This window comes from Dermacentor albipictus, chromosome 9, assembly GCF_038994185.2.
Source record: "Dermacentor albipictus isolate Rhodes 1998 colony chromosome 9, USDA_Dalb.pri_finalv2, whole genome shotgun sequence".
Taxonomy (NCBI): Eukaryota; Metazoa; Arthropoda; class Arachnida; order Ixodida; family Ixodidae; genus Dermacentor; species Dermacentor albipictus.
In genome coordinates, this window is record NC_091829.1 from 34,868,884 (window position 1) to 34,893,763 (window position 24,880).

Below are 24,880 nucleotides of genomic sequence, written 5' to 3' on the forward strand. Positions count from 1 at the left end.
AGGTCGAGGCTATAGGAAGGCAAGGCCGTCTGGACGTATATATTAAAAGTCCATCTATAGACCGTACGAAGTATGACATATACGCGAAGCTTTCGATTCACTTGAATTAAGTTGTGCGTGCAGGTAGCATCGGTTTTATTCTTCGATAAGAGCAGGAATGTCTGACGTTACCACTGTATGCCACTATGTACGCGCGGCTTTCGCTTCACTTGATTTGTGTGCAACTACTTTTGGCGTTATTCGGCAATGAGAACAAAAAAATGTCTCGGTTGTTTTCTCATCGGGTCTTCGCGGCTCTGCATCAGTGTCCCACCACCAGGATGTCGAGGTTCTGTCACTTTATCGTGGTCTATGGTTTCTGCTACACCGCTCTGCTTCAGTGGTCCTGAAGTGTGGCAGTCGTTTCAGCTCACGCTTTCTGGACCATCAGTAACGTCGGCCCGCGTCAACAAGACGTTTCGCACGCCCCACCGTGTCACACGAAAATGTGCCGTTCAATCACGATAGCGAAACACGTCAGCAAAAGCTTACGTGCGCGCCAACAATATTACGTATTGTGCTGCTTTGACATACGCTTGTAGGAACATTCGTGAAAACCTGTATTTCGAAAGCGCAAGAACTTGCACGTCTTTACTAATGTTATACGAATGAAAAACTTTGTGAATTCGCTGCTGAGTTCAAAAAGCTTATGCCTCAAGAGTCGCGAAACCTTAGAAATCTTTAATTAGTAAGCTAAAAACAAATTACTCTTGTTAGACATGCTCGGGCTAAATAAGACATGTTCGAGCTAGGGGATTGCTACATAAATGTAGCAATTCCAGCTATTATATTTTGGGTGTGCTCCGCTTACAGCGATGTCTGTCGTGCACACTAATCCTCTTAGTAGGGTTGGGAACACAGTCAACGATGGGTGTAGTTCACGATCAACGCTCACATATATCCTCCAAATGAATCTCCAAACCGCAACGCTGTCACTGAAAAACAACTTCGATATTTCACCGGAAACAAACCAAAACAAAACGCACACACTCATTTTTGGCACACCGCGTCAGTTATTCGCTGGCAGTTCCCACTGAATAGCGTCATACGGAGTTACTGTCCAGCCACTGCGCTTTATATAGTTGATCACCAACGGTCGCAGGGGCCCGTAGGGCGTCTATCGACGCCTCCTCCAGCCAACGTCGATCTTAGTTGTACACTGTTTTCAAGGCCCTGTCGGCTGGAGTTCTCGCTGGTTTCGATCGTCTTCATTCCCTGTATTGTCCGACACAGCTGCGCACTGCCTTCACAGACTTCAACACTACCCTGACTAGGTTCCCGCCCTTGCTATCGCTTGTCGAGCGTTCCTTGTTAAGACCGTCGTGCTGTCAAATGTCATCTCTTTTTTTTGTGTGTGAGAGCGTCCTCAAGTGTCCAAACCAACATTTTTTTTTCGTTTTTCTGCTCGCATTAAACACCCACACCCCGCACTGCTTGCACGCTCTGCGTCAGGACTTCGCTGTTCTCTCCCATGGAGTCCACAAGTGCCCTTTTAGTGTGCACTTTATACATTTTTATGCATACACAACAACGTCCACAAGTGTTGACTGTCCCCGTCAAGCATCGACCGTAAGTAGCAACTTCCGCTCCGTCATGTTTAATGACTCTTCAAATACTCATTAAAGAAATATAAAGCTACCAGGCTCTGAAATATTTGCGCCGCATTTTATAAAACTCCGGTGGTCATATATCATCTCATTTTTACTTTAAATTGCCCACATTACCCAAATGGGGCTGCTTCTTCGTTTCGCTAAGCTCCCAGGTTCTTAGAGCATAACGTTATCAGTTTCAGAGGTCCACTGCGTCCACTTCGTCGTTTCAAGCGTCCACCGTGTTCTCAAGCGTCCACCGTGTTTCCAAGCGTCCACCTTGTTTTTTCAAGTGTCCAGCTTGTTTTTTCAAGTGTCCAGCTTGTTTTCAGGCGTCCGCCGTGTTCTCGAGGGTCCACTCTCCGCCGAAACGTCCTTGTACCTTTTAAGCGTCCACTATGCGCCGAAGTGCCCAATATACCCCCAACCGTTCGCACTCCCGCTTTGCAGCGTCCACACAATAGAATGGTGTACGAACCTTCAAGTTTGCGAGGCTAGCACTACTCTCCAGCGCGTACACCAACGTCGATTTAGTCTTCCATCAATTTGGAGCGGCCATCATTCTGGGTGTCTATCACTTGAGGTCTCCATAAACCTGGGTCTTCTTCTTCTTCTTCAAGTGTCCACGCCGGAATGACCGTTGCCCTTCCACGGGACACAGCAGACGGGGCCGTCCCCGACGCCCGCGTCCGGCTTTTGTCGGCAGGGTCACGTGACGTAGGTGGCCGAGCGCCCCATGCTGACGCTGGTGGTGCGCGTCCGGCTGAGGCGCATCGTGGCCCCACGCCAGGGCGTCGCCGAGCCCGGGTGCACGCAGCCGAATAGGGCCTCGCGGAAGGAACCCCGGAAGGAGCGCGACATGAAGCCGTACACGAGCGGGTTGACGCAGCTGTTCAGGTACGACAGCAGGTGGAAGCAGGTGCGCAGCGGCTTCAGGTAGGAGTAGTTGAGCGTCGCCACGCCCCCGAACGCCGTCAGCACGTTCAGGATCAGGATCGGGGCCCAGCAGAGCACGAAGAGGGAGACGACCAGGATGAGCATCTTGATCACCTGCAGCGTGTCGGTCGAGAGAAGGAGCGACGTCGGTCAGTCGTTCAATCTGGTAATCAATCAGTCAAACCTTAAGGAGAGGCGCTGATCGCGAATTTGATTTAGCCTGGCCCAGCATGACAGGCTGCACCGATATCTCACACGACTACATGTATAGTTTCGGATTTCTTATATAGCCAATGGCTGCTCGGTCAGGTGACACGGTTGCACTTGCATAGAGCGCACGTGCCCGTAATGGGTGATTCACGTAATGTGAAGCAATCGTACGTTACTAGTAGCTGGTTTATTATATGACCAGTGGCTACTATGTCACACGATACAAATATAAGATTCGCGTGTTCGTTCGGGGTGTTTTACGAATTTTATCTAAACTTTCAAGATAGCGCGTTACATCGTGGATGAATGCTACCACTGGCGTAATGTATGCAGTTGCCTTGCGATACTCAGGATATCTTCATTTGCATGCGTTATAGCAAATAATAGATAAGCCCACATATGACGAATTTTCAATATATGGTATTGCTACTATTGCTAGTAATAATGCTACTATTTTTTTAAGTTGCAGACAGAGCTGAGAAACACGCAGTGAAGTAGTTTCCATGATGTCTTTTTTTTTTCTAGGCAATGTTATAAAACTAACGCGCAGGACGGATTACTTCGTGCAACACTGGGCTGTTGACAGAGCACACAGCGAATAACTCGGCACGAGGCTGACACAGCACGTGGTACACAACCTGGCGAACGGTGTCCTCATCTGCTCGTGAGGGCTTGAGGCCGGCCGGGTCGCCGTTCGGCGCAAAAGTGGTCTTCTTCTTAGATTTCTTCTCGGTCATCTCCGTTGCCACCCTGGTAATGCAAAGAAGATCTCGCGTCAGCGGGCACTCATATATAAACGAACTTCCAGCTCAACAAGGCAACAGAACGCGGACGAATAAAGGAACACGTATGATAAGAACTTCTGGTGGCTTTCAACTTTACTTAGAGGCGCCGTATAAGTTTACCCTTACTATAAATATACCACTAAAATGGCGATTGCGAAGACTGCGAAGTAGTCATAACTCTATTTTCGCAGAACTGATTTGCTTCGAAAGGGAATAGGTCTATCCTCAGAAAGAAACATGCATTTCATATTCAATTTGCAAGAGCCTTTGCTGCATATGTGCTTGACCAGGCTAGGCCCTGCTGGCGAGATGAAGTTGTTGAACAGCTTCTGTGTGAGTATTACGCACTTCTTTTTTTTTTTCTCTCGGCCACGCCTTTCGCGCTGCTTTACCATTCCTACAACTAGAACATACATTTCTCACAGAAGTGATGTAACCGAATGTGCGGGCAATACGGCCAAAGGTATTGCTATGGTCGACACGCGCGTCACGGGTGACACAGAGACCGAAACCTTTAATCACAACCAACTCGAATCATCGATAATTGAGTCACAGCTAAACTGTAACATACCCTAAGCATAGCTACTACGACTACAACTTTCCTACAGATTGAGTCCAGCACAAAGAGCCATGGCGCAAGCGCAATGAAAAGATTAGTCGACATGACTGAGATCAACACAGAGGACGAAGACGTCGCGACAAAGTCGCACAGCGCTGACAGCCGATTGCGACAACAAAGGCAGCAGTGAGAGGGGCGGTGCACTCACGAGCTTCCCGTGGTGAGACTGGCCCGCTCTCTGACGACCGTCCACAGCTGGGCGCATATCTTGGCGTAGGCGTAGCCCATGACCAGGGTGGGTATGCACAGCACCAGGATGAGCATGTAGACCTCGAAGGAGCGCCACGCTCCGGGACTGGCCTCGTCCCGCATGCACCAGTAGGCGCGACGACGTAGGCCCATTTCCACGTGTACCTGGGCGCGTGAGAAAAAACAAGAAAGAAGAGAAAAAGGAACGGGGCTGGCGCAAATTGTGTCGAATGCGGTCAAGCATTGTCAAATATCTCGCAAGAAAACGAGCCCCACGTGGTAGGGAACATGTTGACGTCACGACGTGTCTGCTCTGTCGTTGTGACGCCGCGGATGGCGCAACATGATGCAATAAACCCGTTCAAGTTGCGCCACTCTATTATGTGATTACGAATGCGTACGGGCGCAAATGAAACATCGAAGACCTATGTTTCTGCACTATGATCACTAGGTGAGCATATGTTCCAAAAGATGACAAGGAAGAGCTTAATACGATGTCATTACTGATGGAATGCAGTCAAGTGTTTAGATTCATGTATATTTGCGATGTAGAACCACGGACAGCTACTTGTACAAGCTAACATCAATAAGCCCTACAGAGAATGTCATGAAACAGGAACAGACCTAGACGGGTCTATATTAAAATGTAAAACCTAACATGGCTGCCGTTGATTAGGACGCCTTCGACGATGAAAGTATAAACAAGAGTGCAATGGCAGAATCATTAAGCAGTCAAAAGCTTTCAATCTTGCACCTCAGACTGCAAGGTGAAAGGCTATGTGATCGTTAGTAATGGCTCCTCGAAATTATAGGTCACCGGAGAAGGCGGACACTTCCTCATAGGTACTCATACACTAGTAGTATTTTGTCCATGCGCTAACTTGAATTCACGCTGTTCACTCACGCTTACACTCATGGGAACTCGCGTTCAGTCTCTGTCGCTGGCGCTCACCTACACCACACACACTCACATCGACGTCTGAGAATTTAACTGTGACACCATAGTGTTCGCGCAGCATGGCGTGAACCCGCAGCCCCACCTGCACGAAGATGATGGGCAGCGCCGTGAGGAAGGCAGCGATCCAAATGAAGATGATCACCCGCCTTGCCTGACTGAAGGTGCACAGGTAGCGGGAGCGTACCGGGTGAATGACCGCGTAGTACCTGCACAACAACGAGCGGACGATCAAGAGTGAGGCCTTGCGAGTCGACGGGTAGGAGCGCAAAACCGACGGCACGCTAGGAAGAGGGCACACAGGCGATTCCGTCCTGCGTCCCGTTTATATTGAGCAGTTCACTTAGAATTTCCTAATAACTAGGTCTTCAGTTCTTTAAATTGTACGCTGAACGCCTGAGTAAGAAAGCAGAAGCAGAAAGCCTAGGCTGCGGCGGTACTGTGAGCAGGCTTTACACTTGACTTCCAACCAATCTTCGTTCCCTATCCTTGGAGCAGTGCGGGGCTTCTATTTTTGAAAGGCTATTGAGTCAACAATTCGTCAACAATATGTCAACAACATTTCAACAGTCATTTTCATAAGGGGCGCTCTAGATAAGGGGGGAGAGAGAAAATGATAAATGAAAGGTAGGGAGGTTAACCAGGACTGAGCCCGGTTGGCTACCCTACACTGGGGAAAGGGAAACGGGGACGGAAAGATTAAAGAAAGAAGAGAACGTAGAGAACGAAGAAGAGAGAATAGATAAGAAAACGTGAAAGGGACGCGGGCAAAGCGTATCGCGAACTCGCAACTGCTTATCCTTTTACCGACGCATTCGTCGGCGAGTTCTGACAATTGTAGTTCTTCGGGATGCACGTGCTGTCAATCTATGCTGTCTGTACAGGTGTGCTGGTTAACGGCGCTCTTCTCGACGGCATTACGCAGTTGATCAGCAAATGATAACTAAATGTCCTCGCCGCAACAACTGTTCGCCTTCAGGTGTATCATTCGCTTAATAAACGAATAGCTTTCTACTCTGCGTGCCGCTATTCGCTTACATTGAAAATGATCGTGGATGGGTTCTGCAAGTTCTTTTTTATTCGTGCGCATCTGCCTTTTTACTAATCACCATCAACATCATATTATTTTGTCGTCCTTGTCCGAGCGATGAATAGCAGGCTAAACCAAAGTAGCTCAGGCCGACCTCTCAGCTCTTCTCTTGCAATAAATTTCTCTCTCTCTCTCTCTCTCTCTCGTCAGCCAGCGAGAAGAACATTCGTTGTCATTTCATTCACGTGGCTAAGACCAGTAACTCCATTCACGTAACTCCACGATAGAAAGACAAAATATGTGTGTGTCATACGTTAGTGTGTGTGTTTTAGCATGTTATTGTGTTAGTCTGTACGTTACTGTGCTAGTGTGTATGTAAGTGCGTGTGTGTTAGTACGTTAATGTGCGTTTGTTGGTATCTTAGTTTGTGTGCTACTGTGCGTTAGCGTGTTAGTGTGTGTTGTACGTTAGTGTGTCCGCGTTGCCTACGACGGAGAAAGAAAACTACGAAAAGAGGCTGATTCCTACACGCACGCTTGTGTGTGGCTGCTGTGAAACGTCATGCTCTTAAAGGCCAACGACAACGAAATTTCACTTTGGCTAAATTCATTATAATTGAGTAGCGTATACCAGTGAGGCAATCTCGACAAGGCCGCCGGGCTCGTTATTGTATAGTTTTCTTGTTAGCAGCCTATAAGCAGCACCTATGCAGACCACGCGCGCACCTAGTTGTCGCAATGACGCAAGTCCAAGCACGCGACTGCGGGGTTTCTCACTGCGCCGAAGACAGCCGCGGGCGCCATCTCATCTCGGACGCCATGCCGAAGAACTGCGCGTGTTAGGTCATGCGTCACTTCCGGCGAACGATAATGGCGGCCTTCTTTATTCCTGGTGTCGAAAACGTCCATTCTTGCGCTAGTACCTCGACGCTATCGCTCGTATTTCAAACGTCAAATTTTGCACGCAAGCTCCTCTGTATCCAAGTTACCTTGGACTTATCTTTTTTTGTTTTGTTTTACGCCGTCCGAAATTTCGTTGCAGTTAGCTTTCAACTTGCAAAACGTCCGGCAGCCCGCCCGTCGTCTGGATTACCGGAATGTACTGAAACTTCATAAGCCAGTTGAGATGAGATTCATTAAACCAAACCACTCTTCGCTTGACACAAAAGGCTAGCTTGAAGCTTGAACAAAATATTAATGGAAACTAACTTTTACTTCTGGAACAAAGTTAACGCCAACGTCCTTCTTATATATTACAATATAAACGGCCGGCACACCGTCCCGTCGTAAGTGATTAATCCAGTCTCCCGTAGCACGTGTAGGTGGCAGGAGGCACTCAGCTAGATTGGCTCTTGCGTGCGCGCACACCACAGCGAGTCCGGTGCCAGGCCGCTCGACGTCGTAGAGCGCCAGCGGATATGCCGCGAATATGCGCAATGGGCAAACAACCCTGAGTGTGCTGCGTCGGTGAAGTGCGCTCAGAAGACGATTTTCAGAGTTTTTGAATTTCTTCATCTTCGTATCGTTGACGCGTTTACATACGCGTGAAATTTTTTTTACTCTGCACAAAAGTGCGTGTTGTGAGAGAACTGAACATTATACGGAAAATGGCTAGAGGTCCTTTTAAAAAAATGAGCCGGGAATAAAATTTATAGAATTAAGTTACTGAAACTGAGGGGTACTTGGGTGATTTGAACGGCCGCATATGCCTCTGCAAATCAAGTTACATGTTTCTCTTGAAGCTAGCTTTTCCTCTCTCTCTCTCTCTCTCTCTCTCTCTCTCTCTCTCTCTCTCTCTCTATTCCATCATATTCGTAAATGCCTTCACATTAACGTGCCTGAAAGGCTGCATGTTTGTTGTCAAGCTAACAAAAGACAAAAAAGAACTTTTTATTTTTCCGCGGACATCATGACGCAACTGAGCAGAGAAGCAAAGGCAGTGAGGTTACAAACCTTGTCCAGTTTTCCTGAAACTAAAGCGTTACTGCTACAGCGATCAGGTTGAAAAATATCGCAGCTCGAGTGCGGAGAACAATAAACTACAGTGGGCAACAAATTTATAGAGTGGTGATTACATGTGCTCACCCCAGTCCTTCGCGCTGTTTAAGGCATGCTTTCGTTCCTGTGATGATAAGACAACCACGGCTTTGTCGGGCCAACTGGTCGTGTCGTCCGAAATAATTCAATTAAGGAGAAAGGCTGACCTGATTAGTGTACATTCGGAAAGCTAACTAATATATGGCGACGCGTGAACCAGGAAGCTGTTTTCTTCTGAGGAAACGCAGAGCTTACCTAATCACTATTGGAAGACGGCGCTACAAACAGGACAGTGCTAGATGTTGGTTAGCCGCAGTTCGTCGCGCACAGAAGCGTCGGAAGTACTCAGTTGCGATAAAACTGATGGGGAAACGAGAAGGATGGGGATGGGGGTTAAAAAGGTGCTTGAGAGGTCACTTGCCTTCCACTGATCTGGCTGCTCAATTAATTTCATTAGCATCTATTCAAAGGGTCAGAGTTATCGGCTACTCAATTACCTTTAATAGTATCTATTCAAAGGGTCAAAGTTATCACATAGAAGTCGTATAGCAATCGTGTAGTAAACCATGCAGTGATCCTATATTAATCCGGTGGCTATTTTTCTGTGCAGCATGCGAGTGTTAAAACGGAGCTTTTCCACGGATTATGTCGCTTTTTCTCCTAATGAAGGATTCAAAGATTTCCAATTTTATGTACATTTTGAAGGCATTTTTGCCCAAAGGAGGAACAAGTACAACCCTGAATACGAAGCGGGCTGAGCTGTTTAATATACGGCCTTAGAGACCTAATACTGAGTAAGGCAGCCTTAATGGTCATAACTTTTTTTTTCTCCCATACGCAAAATTAAAATTATGGGGTTTTACGTGCCAAAACCACTTTCTGATTATGAGGCACGCCGTAGTGGGGGACTCCGGAAATTTTGACCACCTGGGGTTCTTTAACGTGCACCTAAATCTAAATACACGGGTGTTTTCGCATTTCGCCCCCATCGAAATGCGGCCGCCGTGGCCGGGATTCGATCCCGCGACCTCGTGCTCAGCAGCCCAACACCATAGCTACTGAGCAACCACGGCGGGTGTCCCATACGAAAACCAACAAGCATAGAATTCACCTGCTTATAGACACGTGGACTCGATGAAAATCTCCCGCGTTCCTCGCACGGGTTAAAAGAAAAGGAAAAAAAGAAGACTAAGCCCGAACTTTCAAAGTCGTTGGCTCGTAATATCGGTCATCGTTTGGCGATACCTCGGAAGGACGCATACGCCGCGATTCCAAAGGAGACACTGGCAAGGCCGTCGTCCAGCAGCGAACCGATATTACCGGCGACTAGCTATGCGAATCCAAACACCTGGTGCCCCTGGCGCGCCGCCCATTGAAGCTCGATAGAAAGCGCCGCCCCAGACGCTCTCACGAAATGAACCGTGTGTCCCAGACGCGTTCTTTGTGCTGCACAAGGCCGCGCCTCGGGTGGTGTTTACAAAAGCTTTTGCTTTGCGCATCTGAATGACCCAGACGGTATAGCCTCTCGCAAACTGTGGTCGCGAGGAAACCATCGAACTCGTTCATTGTGATCGGCTCGTGCTCGAGCGACCTGTAGACAGACGAGAGTGTACTGGGTCGTTTTGTCGACCGACCGGTTTCGAAGTGAAGAGCTGCCTGCCCACTGGTGACGTCACACCAGTTGGTGTCACGCCAGCTTGCTTGATCAAAGCCACGAACTCTGCGTTTTGGATCGAGCGCGGCTGTGCGTGTGCTGACGAAAGACGGCGATAGGCGTGGTTCCAGTTCATGTCAACTATATTTTTGCGGATGCCTCGTAGCTTTGGCACTCTGTGTTCGGACCACATTTGTACCGGGCGTTTCGCGTAACTTGTACGAAGCTTTAAAAACAAAAACAAAAATGCTATACAGCTTCGCCGAATGATGCCAAAAGGCAATTTCTTCTTAGCCACGTGGAGTGACTACCAATTTCTCGGAAACTGCCAATGTGTTTCAGTGGAGTTATCTTTATACGTGGTTCTTTTTTCCAGGCTCTGAAAAATACGTAATATATATATATATATATATATATATATATATATATATATATATATATATATATATATATATATATATATATTAAGTAGCTAGATCCAACGAACATCTCGGAACCTACGTGAATCGCTGCTTTCATGAAGCGGTTAATCAAATGCTACAACTTTGCCAATTTCAGTCCTGCGTGTTTGGCGTAAAGGAACCTGCGCGCGCGCTTATGTTCTCGGCGCACCCGTGCTACGTATGGTGTGACGCACGCAGTGGTCATCTCAAAGAGTTAAAAGAAAAATGTTGGGCACGATATAAGTGTACATGCAATTGTGACTTAATGGTTAGAGCGTTGGGATGTTGTGCTAGGGGGCTAGGGGACCGGAACTCTATTTCTTTTAAGGGTCCCTCCAAGACGTCTCTCCTTACCTCTCGATGCTGAGGAAGGTGAGGTTGAGCACGGAGCAGATCATGGAGACATGCTGCACGTAGAGCAGCAGCTTGCACCCCACCTCGCCCAGCGTCCACGTGTACGAGAAGAGCTGGCCGAACTTGACCGGCACGCAGAGCAGCACGATGAGCAGGTCGGCCGAGGCGAGCGACGCCAGGAACAGGTTGGAGATGGAGCGCATGCGCGGGAAGCGGGCCACCGTGTACACGATCAGGAGGTTGCCCACCAGGCCCAGCAGGAGGGTGGCGCCGTACACGGCCGCGGTGGGGACCAGGTCGGCGAAGTCGAAGCGCCACGCCGACTCCTCGTAGTCGTAGTCCTCGGGCATGCCTTCCTCGGGAAACAGGGGAAGCTCCTCGCTCGAGTTGGTCGCCTCCATGGCTTTCTGCTCCTGCGAAGGAGAACGAAATCCCGCCTGATGACGTCGCCGGAGAAAGCCCGGCATTCCGTACAGCGTAGACAGCGCCGAGCCGGCCATCTGTTACAAAACGTGGTCATCGCCGGGATGCGTATCTACAATTGCTAGTAGGTACAAAGGGGCGTGGCACTTGCGGAGACGCCGGACGTTTGCGCGCATGAGCGGGTAAGAGCGGCTGCGAGAAAGCAAATATAGCGACTTTTGCTCCTTTAATATATGACTCCGGCTAGGCACTACGGAGGAATTTCTTGGCGCATGTTGTATGCGTTGGTCCCTGGGCGTGCCGGCAGAAGTCGCGGGGCGCGGTAGTGCTTAACTTAGCATCTTAAGTTGGCGGCTCGACGTAATTATATTTATACAATCGTGTGCTTTACTAACTGAAACAACGTGTCATTATTTCGCATTATTGGCGGCGGCTCCAGGACGCCAAAGCGGCAACGGGGACACCAAAGCTAGAACCCAGACTGGTCCGTGGGTAGGGGTTCGCCGAGGCCTGCGGGTGCCAGGGGTGTATAAGAGCGACTGTCCCCTATTGCGGACAGCCAATTTTGATGCAAACACCCCCTGGAACGCTTCCGCCTCTGCGGCCCCAACGCACGGGCCGCCATGCTTCCAACTTTGATCCCCCCGTTACCCCTTGCGTGCCCTGGAGATCCTGCGCCGCCTGCTTTATTATAACCTCAAGTGCTCTCCTGAGACCTCCGTTTGCCGGTTACATGTGCCCTCCTAGAGCAGTGCTTGTAAAAAATGCAATCTATCGTCGCGACGAAAAAAGCGTGCCGCGACTTATACAACACCAGTCAGAACCTTGCCCCTTCAGACGCGGCGATCACCAAATGGGGCGTCCATGCCCACTGCCTCACCGCGCGGGCAGCCAGCGGCGGAACGTAAACTCGACCGCACTCCGCAATGCCGGCATGTCTATGGGACAAACGCGTACAATACGCGCTAAGAAACCTCTTCCGTAGTGCCTAGGCAGATTCACATATTCAAGGAGCAAAGACCCCCAGATTTTCTTTCTCGCACCCGCTTTTATTTGCGCCTGCGCAGAAACGCCGCGCCCGCTGTATCTACCAGCATTTGTAAAGATGCCGCAAGAATGCCGTGACAACGCTAAGGAACAATAATGGGGTATTGTGCGGGTCCAGTTGGTGCGTATCAGCAGTATAACGTCATTGTAACGACGGTGTAACGTTACACAGGGACGACAAAAAGGAAACGAGAACAGTAAGGATTCGTTCCGAAGTGGAAACCAACCGCGCCCAAACCAGTTCCCTTGTTACCGAACGTCATTCTTCGCAGCCAGGGGCGCCTGCTGAACCATTTCATCGCAGTAGAAGGGGAATACGGAGTGGTGGCTCGGCTAGGATTAAAGAGCGGGAGGACGAAGGAGATTTTCTTCACAGCAGGCAGGTCTAGCTTCGCTGTGATTTCCGGAAATCGTTCCGCCCCAGTGCCGCCTTTCAGCAGAATTTAAGCAAGCTAAAGTTTATAGGTGCCTAGCTCAGTGCATCTTACGCGAAAACGCCAGCATGAGACTTGAATCAGATAAGCACCGCTTCGATCCCCCACTCCTCCGCGCAACTTTTCTTACAGCCTTATGGAGGTCGTTTCGTATTCTCGCGAACGGAAGTACACTTCCAGCCCATTCTCTAGCCCATCCCCCACGTGAGACCTCGGCGACCAACTGTAGCCTTGATGTGCGCCCCCGAATTAACTGGCACTCTCATTGTTCATTCGCTTGTCTTTATTAATGCTAAGGCATTATATGTTCCATGCGACAGAAAAGCCGGCGTTGTACGCAACGAGTCACCCGCCGTGGTTGCTCAGTGGCTATGGTGTTGGGCTGCTGAGCACGAGGTCGCGGGATCGAATCCCGGCCACGGCGGCCGCATTTCGATGGGGGCGAAATGCGAAAACACCCGTGTGCTTAGATTTAGGTGCACGTTAAAGAACCCCAGGTGGTCAAAATTTCCGGAGTCCTCCACTACGGCGTGCCTCATAATCAGAAAGTGGTTTTGGCACGTAAAACCCCAAATATTATTATTATTACGCAACGAGTCACAAAAGATTATCATCAGTGACGTCATCATCGTTTTGTATGACAATGACGTCAGTAGCAATACAGAATTGAAGTTAAAACAAGTTGGAGTAAAGTGACTTAAGGGGGAGCAAAATGCATTAAGGGGAATTAATGTAATGAAGGTGTATTCAAATTAAAACAAGGTGAATTAAGGTGGATTAAGGTTGGTACAAATAAGAGTAAGGTAGATTAAGGTGGATTAAGGTAGAGTTGTAGACTACACATGAAAATGTATGACGTCACGCATCATGGATGTAACCAATTAATTAGAGAGAAGTCATAGTGCTTTCGCATTCAAATCACGTAAGGATACTAAAGTTACTTTTTTTAACTTTTCTTTCCTAGACACAATTCTACCTGTGTAGGGTGTTACCCAGATGCTTGCCTAGTTGACCTCGCGGCCATTTCTTTCTGTTCTGTCTCTCTGTTAGCTGTAAAACGTGAATTCGACATCACCCAACGACAAGGACAGAGGTGTGCTGGCGCGCGCGGTTGCTTTCGATCCGTATTTTAGCAGTCGTCTGAAAACCATAGTGTACGGTCGGCGTGCATTCGAGATGATGAGACTATAGAGGCAACTCGAAAAGGCCGAAACAGTCGACAGCGAAGAGAGAGACCTCGAGACGGTTCCTATTGTGATAGAGTTCTGTGTCCGCGTGGCAACAGTAGCAAGATGCCGAGGACAGACAAACTGTTGCTCAATGATGGTCGGCCCCGGACGTCACTGCTATTTAGACCGATTACGTGTCAATCACAGCTAGTTAGACTATGCCATGCGTCGAGCAGTGCCATTGGCTTCTCTCGCGACGCCTTTCGTTTGGCGAGCAGGATGAGACGTCCCCGAACGCCTTGCGTAAGACGCAGAGAAGAGCGGATTACAACAGGCTGCTTCGCCGTGCATTCGCCCTAGTCCCTGTACGTAATCCAAAGGGGTTCCTATCGCGTTCGTTCAGATCCGTCTTGTTCACAGAGCGAAGGCGGATTCTCTGAGTTCCTGGGCTTACTCAAAACGAGTCCGTAGATATATCGGTTTGCCCGTAGATATATCGGTTTGCCCGTGCGATGCAACGGGCTCTTGTTTCGGTTGAGATCAATAAACTTACGAGGGGGTGGTCCTAAAGTTCGCGATACTAGCTGCCACGAAGGAACAGAGGTCAATCGACGATACTCGAAGTGGAAGTGTAATCTGTGCCCGTGTTCACGTTAAGCTGCTGCACTGGTTGTTCAACAGCTATATGCGCCGCTCAGCAAGCACATTTGCATATATTTACGGTTCAACGACGAAAAATGGTGGAGCGAACCTCTCGATCGGCCAACTTAATATCGCCGGCGCCATTTCACAACAGAGGCATGAGACCCGGGACGTTGTCGTCGCACGCCGCCACTAGCACGGCACGATATCTCCTTGGCAATGTGTCCCTTGAAACGCAGTAATCGGGGTCGCACCTCGCGCTTCAACCAACCTTCACGATGGACGCCACCATTTTCGCTTTGACATCCTAGGGGTTTTTTTTTTTTCGCACTACTATAAAAAAACGAACTGTTTATGCTGCGCTGAAACTAGACAGACGTGCGCTCATTTTTGATGCTTAGTGTGAGGGCCTGTCCCAAATTTGTGGTGCCTCGCTAATACGAACTTTATTAACGCCCCTCGTAAATGCGCACTGAAGCGCATCGCTGAACATTCTGTGACCATCAAGGAAAAGCTAAGAAGGCAAGGAAGCTAGGCACAGGGGAAACCAAGATGTAGGCACTGAAATATAAGCGAGGTAATATCGTCAGCGTTCTCGAAGATATAGTATAAGCAGTGGAAGAATTCTGTACTGGCCTGTAGAGTACTTAAAGCAGCCACGATACCTCCATTAGAAGTGGTAATGAACAGACCACAGAGGCTACTTCTATACCTAGCGATGAGGTCAGAAGGGCCTTGCAAGACATGAAACGGGGAAAAGCGGCAAGAGAAGATGGAATAACAATCGATTTAATCGAATATGAAGGAGACATAATGCTTTAAAAACTAGTGGTTTTAAATACAAAGTGTCCATCGACTTCAACTATCTTAGAAAGCTGGGAGAATGCCAATATTATACTAAACCATGAAAAGCGATACGTTAAAGAATTGAAAAATTATAGGCACATTAGCTTACTTTCAGTATTATATAACATATTCACTAAGATAATTTCCAATAGAATAAGGGCAACACTGGACTTTAGTCAACCAAGGGAACAGGCAGGTTTCAGTAATGGGTACTCTACAATGGATCACATCAGTGTCATCAATCAGGTAACTGAGAAATCCGCGGAGTATAATCAGCCTCTCTATATGGCTCTCACAGATTACCAAAAGGCATTTGATTTAGTAGAGACACCAGCAGTCATAGAGGCGTTACGTAATCAAAGAGTACAGGCCGCTTACGTTGATATCTTCGAAAATATCTACACAAATCCCACAGTTACCTTAATTCTACACAAGAAAAGTAGGAAGGTACCTATAAAGAAAGGGGTCACCCAAGGATACATACTCTTTCCAATGCTATTCACTGCGTGTTTGGAAAAAATATTCACGTTATTAAACTGGGAAGGCTTAGGAGTGAGGATCAGTGGCGAATATGTCAGCAATCTTCGAGTCGAAGGTGACATTGTCCTGTTCAGCAACACTGGGGACGAGTTACAACAAATGATTGAATACCTTAACAGACATAGTGTAAGAGTGGGGTTGAAGATTATTATGCAGAAGACAGAAATAATGAGGAGTAGCCTGGGAAGGGAACGACAGTTCAGGCTTGACAGTCAACTTCTTGAGTCCGTGAAGGAGTACGTTTACCTAGGTCAATTACTCACAGGAGACCCTGATCATGAGAAGGGCATTTACAGAAACGAAACAGAAGGAAATTTACATAAATTTTACACGCAACGTAAAAAAAAAAGAGAAAGCGCTGCGCGTAGCATCAGAGCGTGTATTGCCTTCTTCATGTTTTGTGTTCCCGCTTCTACACTGCTTTTGAACTTGTGACACTACTCAACCCAACTAGCTCAACTTTCTGCCTTAAGTGAGAAGGCACACAACGCACGCGTGACAGCACTCAAGTCTCAATCGCATTTGTCTAAGCCGGGGAGCAGAAAACATGTTTACTACAGCCATCAAAATATAACGCAAAATCGGCCACTCAGTGTTAAATTTTTGCTCTACTTTGCCCGTTCTGCTCTGGCGAATGCAAAACCGCCGCAAGTTGCACGCTACGCCAATTCACAAAAATAAAAGCGCTGTCGAAACCTGTCAGACGGCTTGGCACGTGTAGTCTTCCCTTCGTAGCCGCGGAATTGTTTTCGCTGGTATAGATCGGTTTAGACAGGTGAGGTATTCTTCTGGAACTCCAGTATGCATTTATCTTGCGGGGAAAGAAAAGGTTCATTACTAGCGGGAAGAATGAAGCTCGCACTTTAGTTTCGTACAATTGGCCCCCAAGAGGCCGCGCGAGGACTCCACTGCGACGTCAATAATTTGAAAGCATCTTCCTGTATGCGGTCCATCCTTGCTCCCAAAAAGTTCTCAACACTTGCTAGGTTGAGCCCTTGGTTGCTCCGCGGGGTAATGCTACCAGTCGCTTTTTTGACACAGTTAACCAGTGTAGACAGTCAACCAGTATCCATAGGGTGCTGTCAAAATCGATGACGCCAAGGAGAGTTGGTTTGGAAACTGCAAGATCGTGCCGCCGCTTCCCTTTCGTTATTGCATCTTTCTTAGTAATACTTGTTGGGGGCCTAGTTGGTGCATGTTTCCAGAAGAGGGTTATAGCGCCGAAAAAAACACAATACACAGCAAGCGAGACGGGACAGGCGCACCCGTCTCGCTTGCCTGTCCCGTCTGTCCCGTCTCGCTTGCTGTGTGTTGTGTTTTTTTCGGCGCTATAACCCTCTTCTGGAAGCATCTTGCTTAGTTTGCGAAGCCTCTACTTTCACTAAGCGTGGCTTTCTTTCTTTCTTCCAGAAGCGTAATTTGACAAGCCACTTTAACTTGACGTTCCTCGTTAGTGTTCATTGGACGCTAACCTACTTCAGGCAGCTTTTCGTTTCTCCTGTAGGTGGCGGTAGAGTTTTGCGACGCCCACGTGTTTGCCGTTTTGCGGCCATAACACGTTAACGAGGTTAACCGTAGCGTTTCGTCCGCGGTCGGGCGATCTTCGTCGACCGAGCTGCGATGACGCAGCACGCCCTACCCAGTAATGTGCGTTAGAATGTCCCGGTCACAGTGCCAAGCAGACTGTAGAGTCCCCTACAAATAATAGACGAAGGTACCCTGGCCCTAGCGTCTACGGGAACTGCAAGTATGCCGGTGCATCCAGCAGCATGGGAGCGATGGGTAGTACATGGGTTTCCCTAAACTTCTTGCTTGCGGCTTCAGACGGCTTTGCGACTTTGCAAGTGGATAACTTTTAGCACATAATTGGGCTATACACACGGCTACTCGCAAAGATTATGCGTGTTCATAGGCACGTGCTGCGCCTATTTTGTTTTTATTGGCACGATGTAATAGGAGAAGTTGACGCCTTTTAGGTGCCACTGCCACTCCTCGTCGCTTGGTGAAGAAACTTGGTATTTTAAAAAATTTATTACACAATGTGTCACAAGCGTTTCACAAAAATGCAGACAGTCATCATGAACAGCATGAACATGAGTTCGGGAACTAAGAGACGATAACCATGTATGCAGATATATACGCAAGCCAAGTACTTTCTAGTCGTCCCGAGAACACATATAATAATATAATATAATATTTGTGGTTTTACGTGCCAAAACCACTTTCTGATTATGAGGCACGCCGTAGTGGAGGACTCCGGAAATTTTGACCACCTGGGGTTCTTTAACGTGCACCTAAATCTAAGCACACGGGTGTTTTCGCATTTCGCCCCCATCGAAATGCGGCCGCCGTGCCCCGAGAACACAGACAAAAGCAAAGTTTCGTAGACGAATACATGAAACGTAAGTTAAACGTACATAGCATGCGACATGCGTCCACATTGGTCAGGGGCAAGTGCGCGCTATACTTCGCTCCTCGACGTTTGCCCACCTGGATGCTTGACAACGTAACAAGCCTAGACTTGCATCATACAATACGTATTTCAGAGGACCCCTAAAATTTATTAAGCTAGGAAATTGAAACCTTTTAAAATGACAAGCATTCTTTCTTTCTTTCTTTTCATTTTTTTTTGGAGGGGGGGGGGGGTAATGATCGTCGTTCACGTACTACTTTGACAACGTGCTTAGAAGGATATGGTTACCAAAAAGCTTGGAAAGATAAAAAGCGTAATTAACACAGACACAACAAAGTCTGAAGCCACAAGCTGGAAGACTAGACCAATCCATCGATGTACTACCCATTTCGCCCACTAAAGCTGAGCAACCGCAGTGCCACAGTTCTTTTTAGCAATTTTTTAATGTAACTGCACCTGCGAGGGTAGCTCACTGGCTGATCACGACGTCGTGGGTTCGAATCCGGCCGCGGAGGCTGCATTTCAAAGAGAGCGAAATGCAAAACAAAAAACAAAAAAACGCTCGGTTACCCAAATTTAGCGGCAAATTGAGGAGCCTCAGGCGATCGAAATTAATCCGGAATCCCTCCCACTGACTGCGTCATTCACAATCAGATCGTGGTTTCGGCCATGTAAAACACCCCGGATCTAATAGAAGCTTTGTGGAGCATCGACATCGCTCGGATGACTCTGTATACCGAGAGAATACGTAGCGCCCCTCGATCAGCGAATGGCGTTGCGAGCCAAGCCAAGTGCCACCCTGCGCGCTCAAGATAAACCAGGGCCGCTATCTTGTACACGTTCGAAAAGCCGACGTTCGATTTCGCCACACGCGATTGGACTAGATTAGCCTAGGCCGCGATATCGGCGCAGCCTGGACAATCGCGCGAGGCGAAATCGAACGTCAACTTTTATGCGAAGCATATTACTAGAGCTCAACCCAGCTCCTCAGGCGCGGTGGTGTCGCCTTCAATACCACGTGACACCGTGACGTCACGACAGAGGAGAAACGGGGCTCCAACTCGCGCCGCCGCTCGCGGCGTCGCGGCGGTATTGGCCTCGAGCTCCACCACTGGAAAAGCTGGCGCCACCGTCGGCGTGACGTGCTAGGAGGGATCACGTGGACATAGCGGCCGCGTCGGCTGCTTCGGGCGCGCCGAAGGGAGCTGAAAACGAGTTTAAATTCCCTCGGACGCTGCGGTCCCCATTTAGTGGCGAAATTTTCCCGCTTCGAGTGTCTCCTTTACAACGCTAGTAAGCACTACAATAGGTAGTGGGTACCTTTGAAGGCGCGCAACATGGTAGGCTACTGCTCGGTGCCGCAGGGCCGGACGCACGTAACGGAGGCCGGTGTCAGCCTTATTCACACGTAGCCGCAGGACAAGCTGCGTGAAGCTTGGCTCGCGAAACATAAAACCGGCAAACAGTCATCGGCTGCAACTCGGGTATGCAGCAAGCACAGACGCGAAGAAGATGTCTGCTCCGGCGCCCGGTCTGCGATGTTCTGAAAACGCGCACTGAGACGCTCGCCCGAGTCCGCTGCCCGACTAATGTCATGACGGTTTGGTGTATGAACTTGTCGATGCTATAGATACTGGCAAGTTCAGTGGACTGGAAAGGCAGCTGTAAGAAGCACATTAAAAAAAAAGCATGGCATATGGTCATGTTTGTGCTATGAATTAATGCACTGGATTACAAAAAAGGAGCAGAGGGAAATTGCACGCTGAGTGTACCGATAAACATGCAGTGCGACGCAACTCGAGAAATAGTATTGAAAGCTCAAAGAATTCAGAAGAAAAAAAAGATTGAATCGTCGCGACGGCACATCACAGTCCCCGTAGGCGTCGAAGTCTCTACAATGAAATTATTTTTGAACAGCTCTAATAGCAAACACGCAACAATGGTTGCTTGTATACTGTCAAATGCTCATATTCTGCGGACTAAAGCTCATGGCACGGTGCGAAAACGTGCGCGCGGAGAAAGCGAAACAGTGCGCGGACAAGCATGCAGACGCGCAGTCGGTGGCTGCGAATCTACGCGATCGCTGCATTGAGGCTTCATTCTATTACGCTCCATTTAGTTATACAAACACTATAAGAACATATTTCACATAGTTTGCTCTCAGCGTTTACCTACCTTTCACGCAAGTAGCCGGTTCGGCAGACTCCATCGCGGCGACCGCGCGCAGTGGCGTTCACTGTACGTATTCGGTAATGAGATAGCGGCTGTAAACGATTGTGTGCTTTCAGTTGGCCCAAGATTATTATTTAGACAGTAAGAAACTTCTCTCGTTTCGAAAGTACTTACAGAAATGTCCGGGAAAGCTCGCGCGTGGTGTTTTCAGTGAGCGCTGACAGCAAAACCTACGAGGAGCGCGCCACGTGATCCCTCATACTACGCCAGCGAGGCGCTTCCGATAGAGGGCGACTCCGTAACTCCTCGCCGCCAATATAAGCAGCTGCGCTTGCCTCTGCTAGACACTCACGAGGTGAGATGCCTCCTGGAGACAGAGCTGCTCGTTGGAATGAGAAGCGAAGGTTGCGGCGTGCTACAGAGACTGTTTCTACGTGGCTTTGCTACGGCGCAGCGACTACGCGCCCCGCATCAGACGCGGTGAGCGTCGAGCAACGCAGCGTTCGGCGCGACAACGAAATGTGCGCCTGAGCAAGCGCCGCACGCCTGAGCCGACGCCGACGACACCGGCTTCTCTGCGACACGAACTCCTTAACGCTGTCGCGTTAAAATAAAGGCTAGTATGCTTCGCATCCTGGGCTTAACCTTAGCTAAGCCCCAGCCAGTTTTTTGAACGTGTACAAGATAGCGGCCCAGTTCGTCTGTGGCGCCAGACCTAGAAAGGAAACAAATGTTGCGGGCGCCGTACACACGCCGAGAATTTCGCCACTCGACGAAAGCGCGCCGCCTTCGCCGCGCGACGCGTGTGTAGTTGACGCAATCGGAAGCGTGATCTGTCACTGCCGACGTATATATCGCGTGGTGTCGCCTCTCGTGACAACCAGGTGCGAGGCGCTTTTTTCCTTTTTTTTTTTCTTTCGTCGGTACGGCTGTGATCAGTCAACTCTCGACGCAACGCGCTTCTGCGAGGAACGCCGAGAGGTGCGAGGAGCGGCCTTGGGAATGCAGGTGCTTATTGCACGCCCACATTTCTTGTATACGTGTGGCGCCTTTGCCTCGAATGGTCGCCGCCGATGACACCCGGTTCGGTGACGTGACTTGTCAATCGGGCAGTGTCGCTTCATATATATATATATATATATATATATATATATATATATATATATATATATATATATATATATATATATATATATATATACGCAGGAAAGACACGACGAACTTTTTGGAAGACTTCTTTTACTTAACGTTTTCGGCTGGTGACCAGCCTTCGTCAGAGTACAGTAACGCATGTACAACACATACACAGCTTTAAAGGCACCGTATCACGAGCAGAGGGCGCGCTATCTACACTGACTAGACCATACACTGCGCATCATAAATCATTATCATTGCACATATTAAATGATTATCGATGACACGCATTTTGGAATATACAAAAAACGAAACGCAGATGTGTTCACGATACAATACATACAAACATGACTCTCAAATAAGTGCCAGCGGTTACAATGGTTCTGTGTAGTGCGTTAGTGCCATGTATATATATATATATATATATATATATATATATATATATATATATATATATATATATATATATATATATATATATATATATATATATATATATATATATATATGTATATATATATATATATATATGGAAATCGCCTCTGAGACACGGATAACTTATAGGTAGAAGCTAACAAAATAGTTACCGAAACGCACGCACATACGCACGCACGCATGCGCACAGGCAAGCACGCACATACACACGCACGCACATACACGCACGTACGCACACACACGCGCGCGCGCACATGTACACGCACGTACACACGCACATACCCACGCACGTACACACACGTACGCTCGCACGCACACACACGCGCTCACGCACACACACGCGCACGCGTGCACGCACATATGCACACACGTACACACGCACGCACATACACACACACGCACGCGCGCGCACACCTTTCTTGTTCTACGGCTGACTGGTGTTTATTGGTTGTCTTTGTATATATGTATGTTTTTTTCTAGCGCCTCTTTAGGGAATTGAACGTATTTTGCACTGCTTTTGTAGCCGTTGTTAGTATACGGTGCGTGCGCGCGTGTGCGTACATGCGAGTGCAGACAAGCAAACATAGACATACAGATGATTGAACCAATATAAATTAAATATGTTAAGCTGCAATGAAAATGTCAAATTGTAGTTACCATTATCAGTTTAAATGAAATAAGGAAACGATAAATTAATGGCAATGAAAGTGAATGAAGAAACAACTTGCCGCAAGTGGGGAGCGATCCCACAACCTTCGCACAGGGGAAATTACATGTGCTTAAGCTGTTTTCCCCGTTATCCCCGGGAGTTCCTACGGCGCCCAAAGTTGAAACCTTCCTCTTCCTCTCTTGTTCCTACGTAAAGCGCTCGAACGACAGCCACACAATCTCTAGGCAACTCCCCGCTCGTCTACTGTACTGCGCAAACAATAGCTTTAACTGCGGAAAAGGGCCCCTGTTGCTCCCACTATGAATTTACGACGCCACAGTCGCACGACATAGAGGTTAGGCGTTCGCAGAATAATGGCGGAAGAGTCACGTTTCGCTGAACAAAAATAAACGAAATCCGAAAGGTTCCTGCGTCCGGCTTTATGTTTACACGTGCCACGTTTCAATTAACTTCCGCTCAACGCGTTCTCTGCACCCCCCCCCCCCTTCCTTCCTTCCGCATTTTCGGTTGCCACGCGAAACTCGGGTAGTTGTCGCGTTCGGTCGCTTCGTGGCGCCGTTATAGCGGCCGCCTGAACCTTTCTTGATTGGTCACCCCGCTTGCGTCCCGCCAAACGCTAACACGCCTTGCCCCCCTTCCCCCCCTCTCCACCATTTGCTGCTCGGAGGAGAAAAACAAACCCAACACCGCCGTAGCTCGACCTACCACACACCCTGCATATTCAGAACCGTGCGGCGCCGTGGAAGCTGGAAGCGCCGAGTCGGTAGTGCCCCTTTTACCGCGGAGCGTTCGTGACGCGTTCCACCCATTTTTCTGTAACGGCTATATCTGGACTCGTTCGTTGCGAAACACGAAAACGCGTGAGGATCGGACGTCAACTTTCCTGACATCGGCGCGCTGACATCCAAATTTCGAATAAGGGACCCGTGCATACGAATTGCTTCTGTCGGTCAGCTGAAATAATAGCATTCATTTCAGTTTGCAGAATGATTGATTTAGACTTTCTTGAAAAAAAAACCAGCTAAACTTGTAATGGTGCGATGGTCCGCTCACGTGCGGTCCCGCTCGACTCGGGGTGCTTCCAGAATTCTCTCGAGACACAGTGTACACGCTCAGTGCTAGGCGCCCGCGGATTTGAAGAGACGCACATACACAGTGTGTATGTATGTATGTATGTATGTATGTATGTATGTATGTATGTATGTATGTATGTATGTATGTATGTATGTATGTATGTATGTATGTATGTATGTATGTATGTATGTATGTATGTATGCATGTATGTATGTATGTATGTATGTATGTGTGTGTGTGCGTGTGCGTGTGCGTGTGTGTGTGTGTGTGTGTGTTTGTGTGTGTGTGTGTGTGTGTGTGTGTGTGTGTGTGTGTGTGTGTGTACGTCTGCACACGTCTCCAAGGCATTAACCGTTCGCTCCAGAACATTTATATAGTTCATAACAGTCGTTATCTGCCAATCCTAGCGTGCTTCGCACTATGTAGACGTCAACTGGAGTTGAGTTTACCGCATTCTGTCTTTTTGTTTCATAGTTCTTTGTTTTTCTTTCTTTCTCCCTTTCTTCCTTTCTTTCTTTCTTCATCACTGCCATCGAAAGACAGATGTTGAAGGCCGCAAAACCAACAACCAAAAATGACTTCACTTGGTTAGCTTGAAGAATTCAACATTTCTCATAACTCGGGCTGATGTCTTGGCCACATAAATTATGGTGGCAGCAGTTAATCCAACAAAGAGCACATATGATCGACCTCTCCAGAAAGAAAAACATACATGTGAGAAATTTGATAAAGGTAGAGAAGGAAAGGAATGTAAGAAAAAGAAAAGGACAGAGCGCGAAACCATCACGCGACGCCGCGTGTTTTAATGCGGAAAGATTAATGCAAACGCCCTGCTAGAAAGTATCAGAATGGGCGTGTGTTTACTGCGAAGAAAGAAGGAGAAATTCGAAGTGACAGATTACTCCGTGCCACAGAGTATAAAATGAGCACTGCACAGTGGCTTCGAAAAAAGAAACACAGAGAGTGGTTGTAGCGTGAAACACATACATATATAAACTGAATACCACGCACAAAATAACAGTGAAACAACCTACAAGGTGGC

The 24,880-nt window shown here is 48.2% G+C and overlaps 1 protein-coding gene and 1 long non-coding RNA gene across 7 annotated transcripts in view; one reads left to right on the top strand and one right to left on the bottom strand.

Annotated features, from left to right (window-relative positions):
- LOC135906516 (uncharacterized) overlaps positions 1 to 3,359 on the top strand; it is a 138,873-nt gene extending 135,514 nt beyond the window's left edge. The window contains exon 4 of the long non-coding RNA XR_010565756.2: positions 3,300 to 3,359. This is a non-coding gene — a long non-coding RNA (uncharacterized lncRNA). The remainder of the gene's footprint in view (positions 1 to 3,299) is intronic.
- Positions 972 to 24,880, bottom strand: part of LOC135906515 (QRFP-like peptide receptor) — a 100,092-nt gene continuing 76,183 nt past the window's right edge. For 4 of the 6 annotated variants that reach the window (XM_065437944.2, XM_065437943.2, XM_065437946.2 and 1 more), the window contains exons 2-6: positions 10,840 to 11,252; positions 5,408 to 5,531; positions 4,327 to 4,532; positions 3,413 to 3,524; positions 972 to 2,678 (exon numbers count right to left, since the gene is read on the bottom strand). In XM_065437944.2, the coding sequence (XP_065294016.1) occupies positions 2,337 to 2,678; positions 3,413 to 3,524; positions 4,327 to 4,532; positions 5,408 to 5,531; positions 10,840 to 11,240 (1,185 nt within the window). In that variant the 5' untranslated portion in view covers positions 11,241 to 11,252 and the 3' untranslated portion in view covers positions 972 to 2,336. Of the gene's footprint in view, positions 2,679 to 3,412; positions 3,525 to 4,326; positions 4,533 to 5,407; positions 5,532 to 10,839; positions 11,253 to 11,313; positions 11,327 to 24,880 lie in introns of those variants that run through there. The other 2 variants (XM_070526438.1, XM_065437947.2) reach the window with 2 other exon arrangements.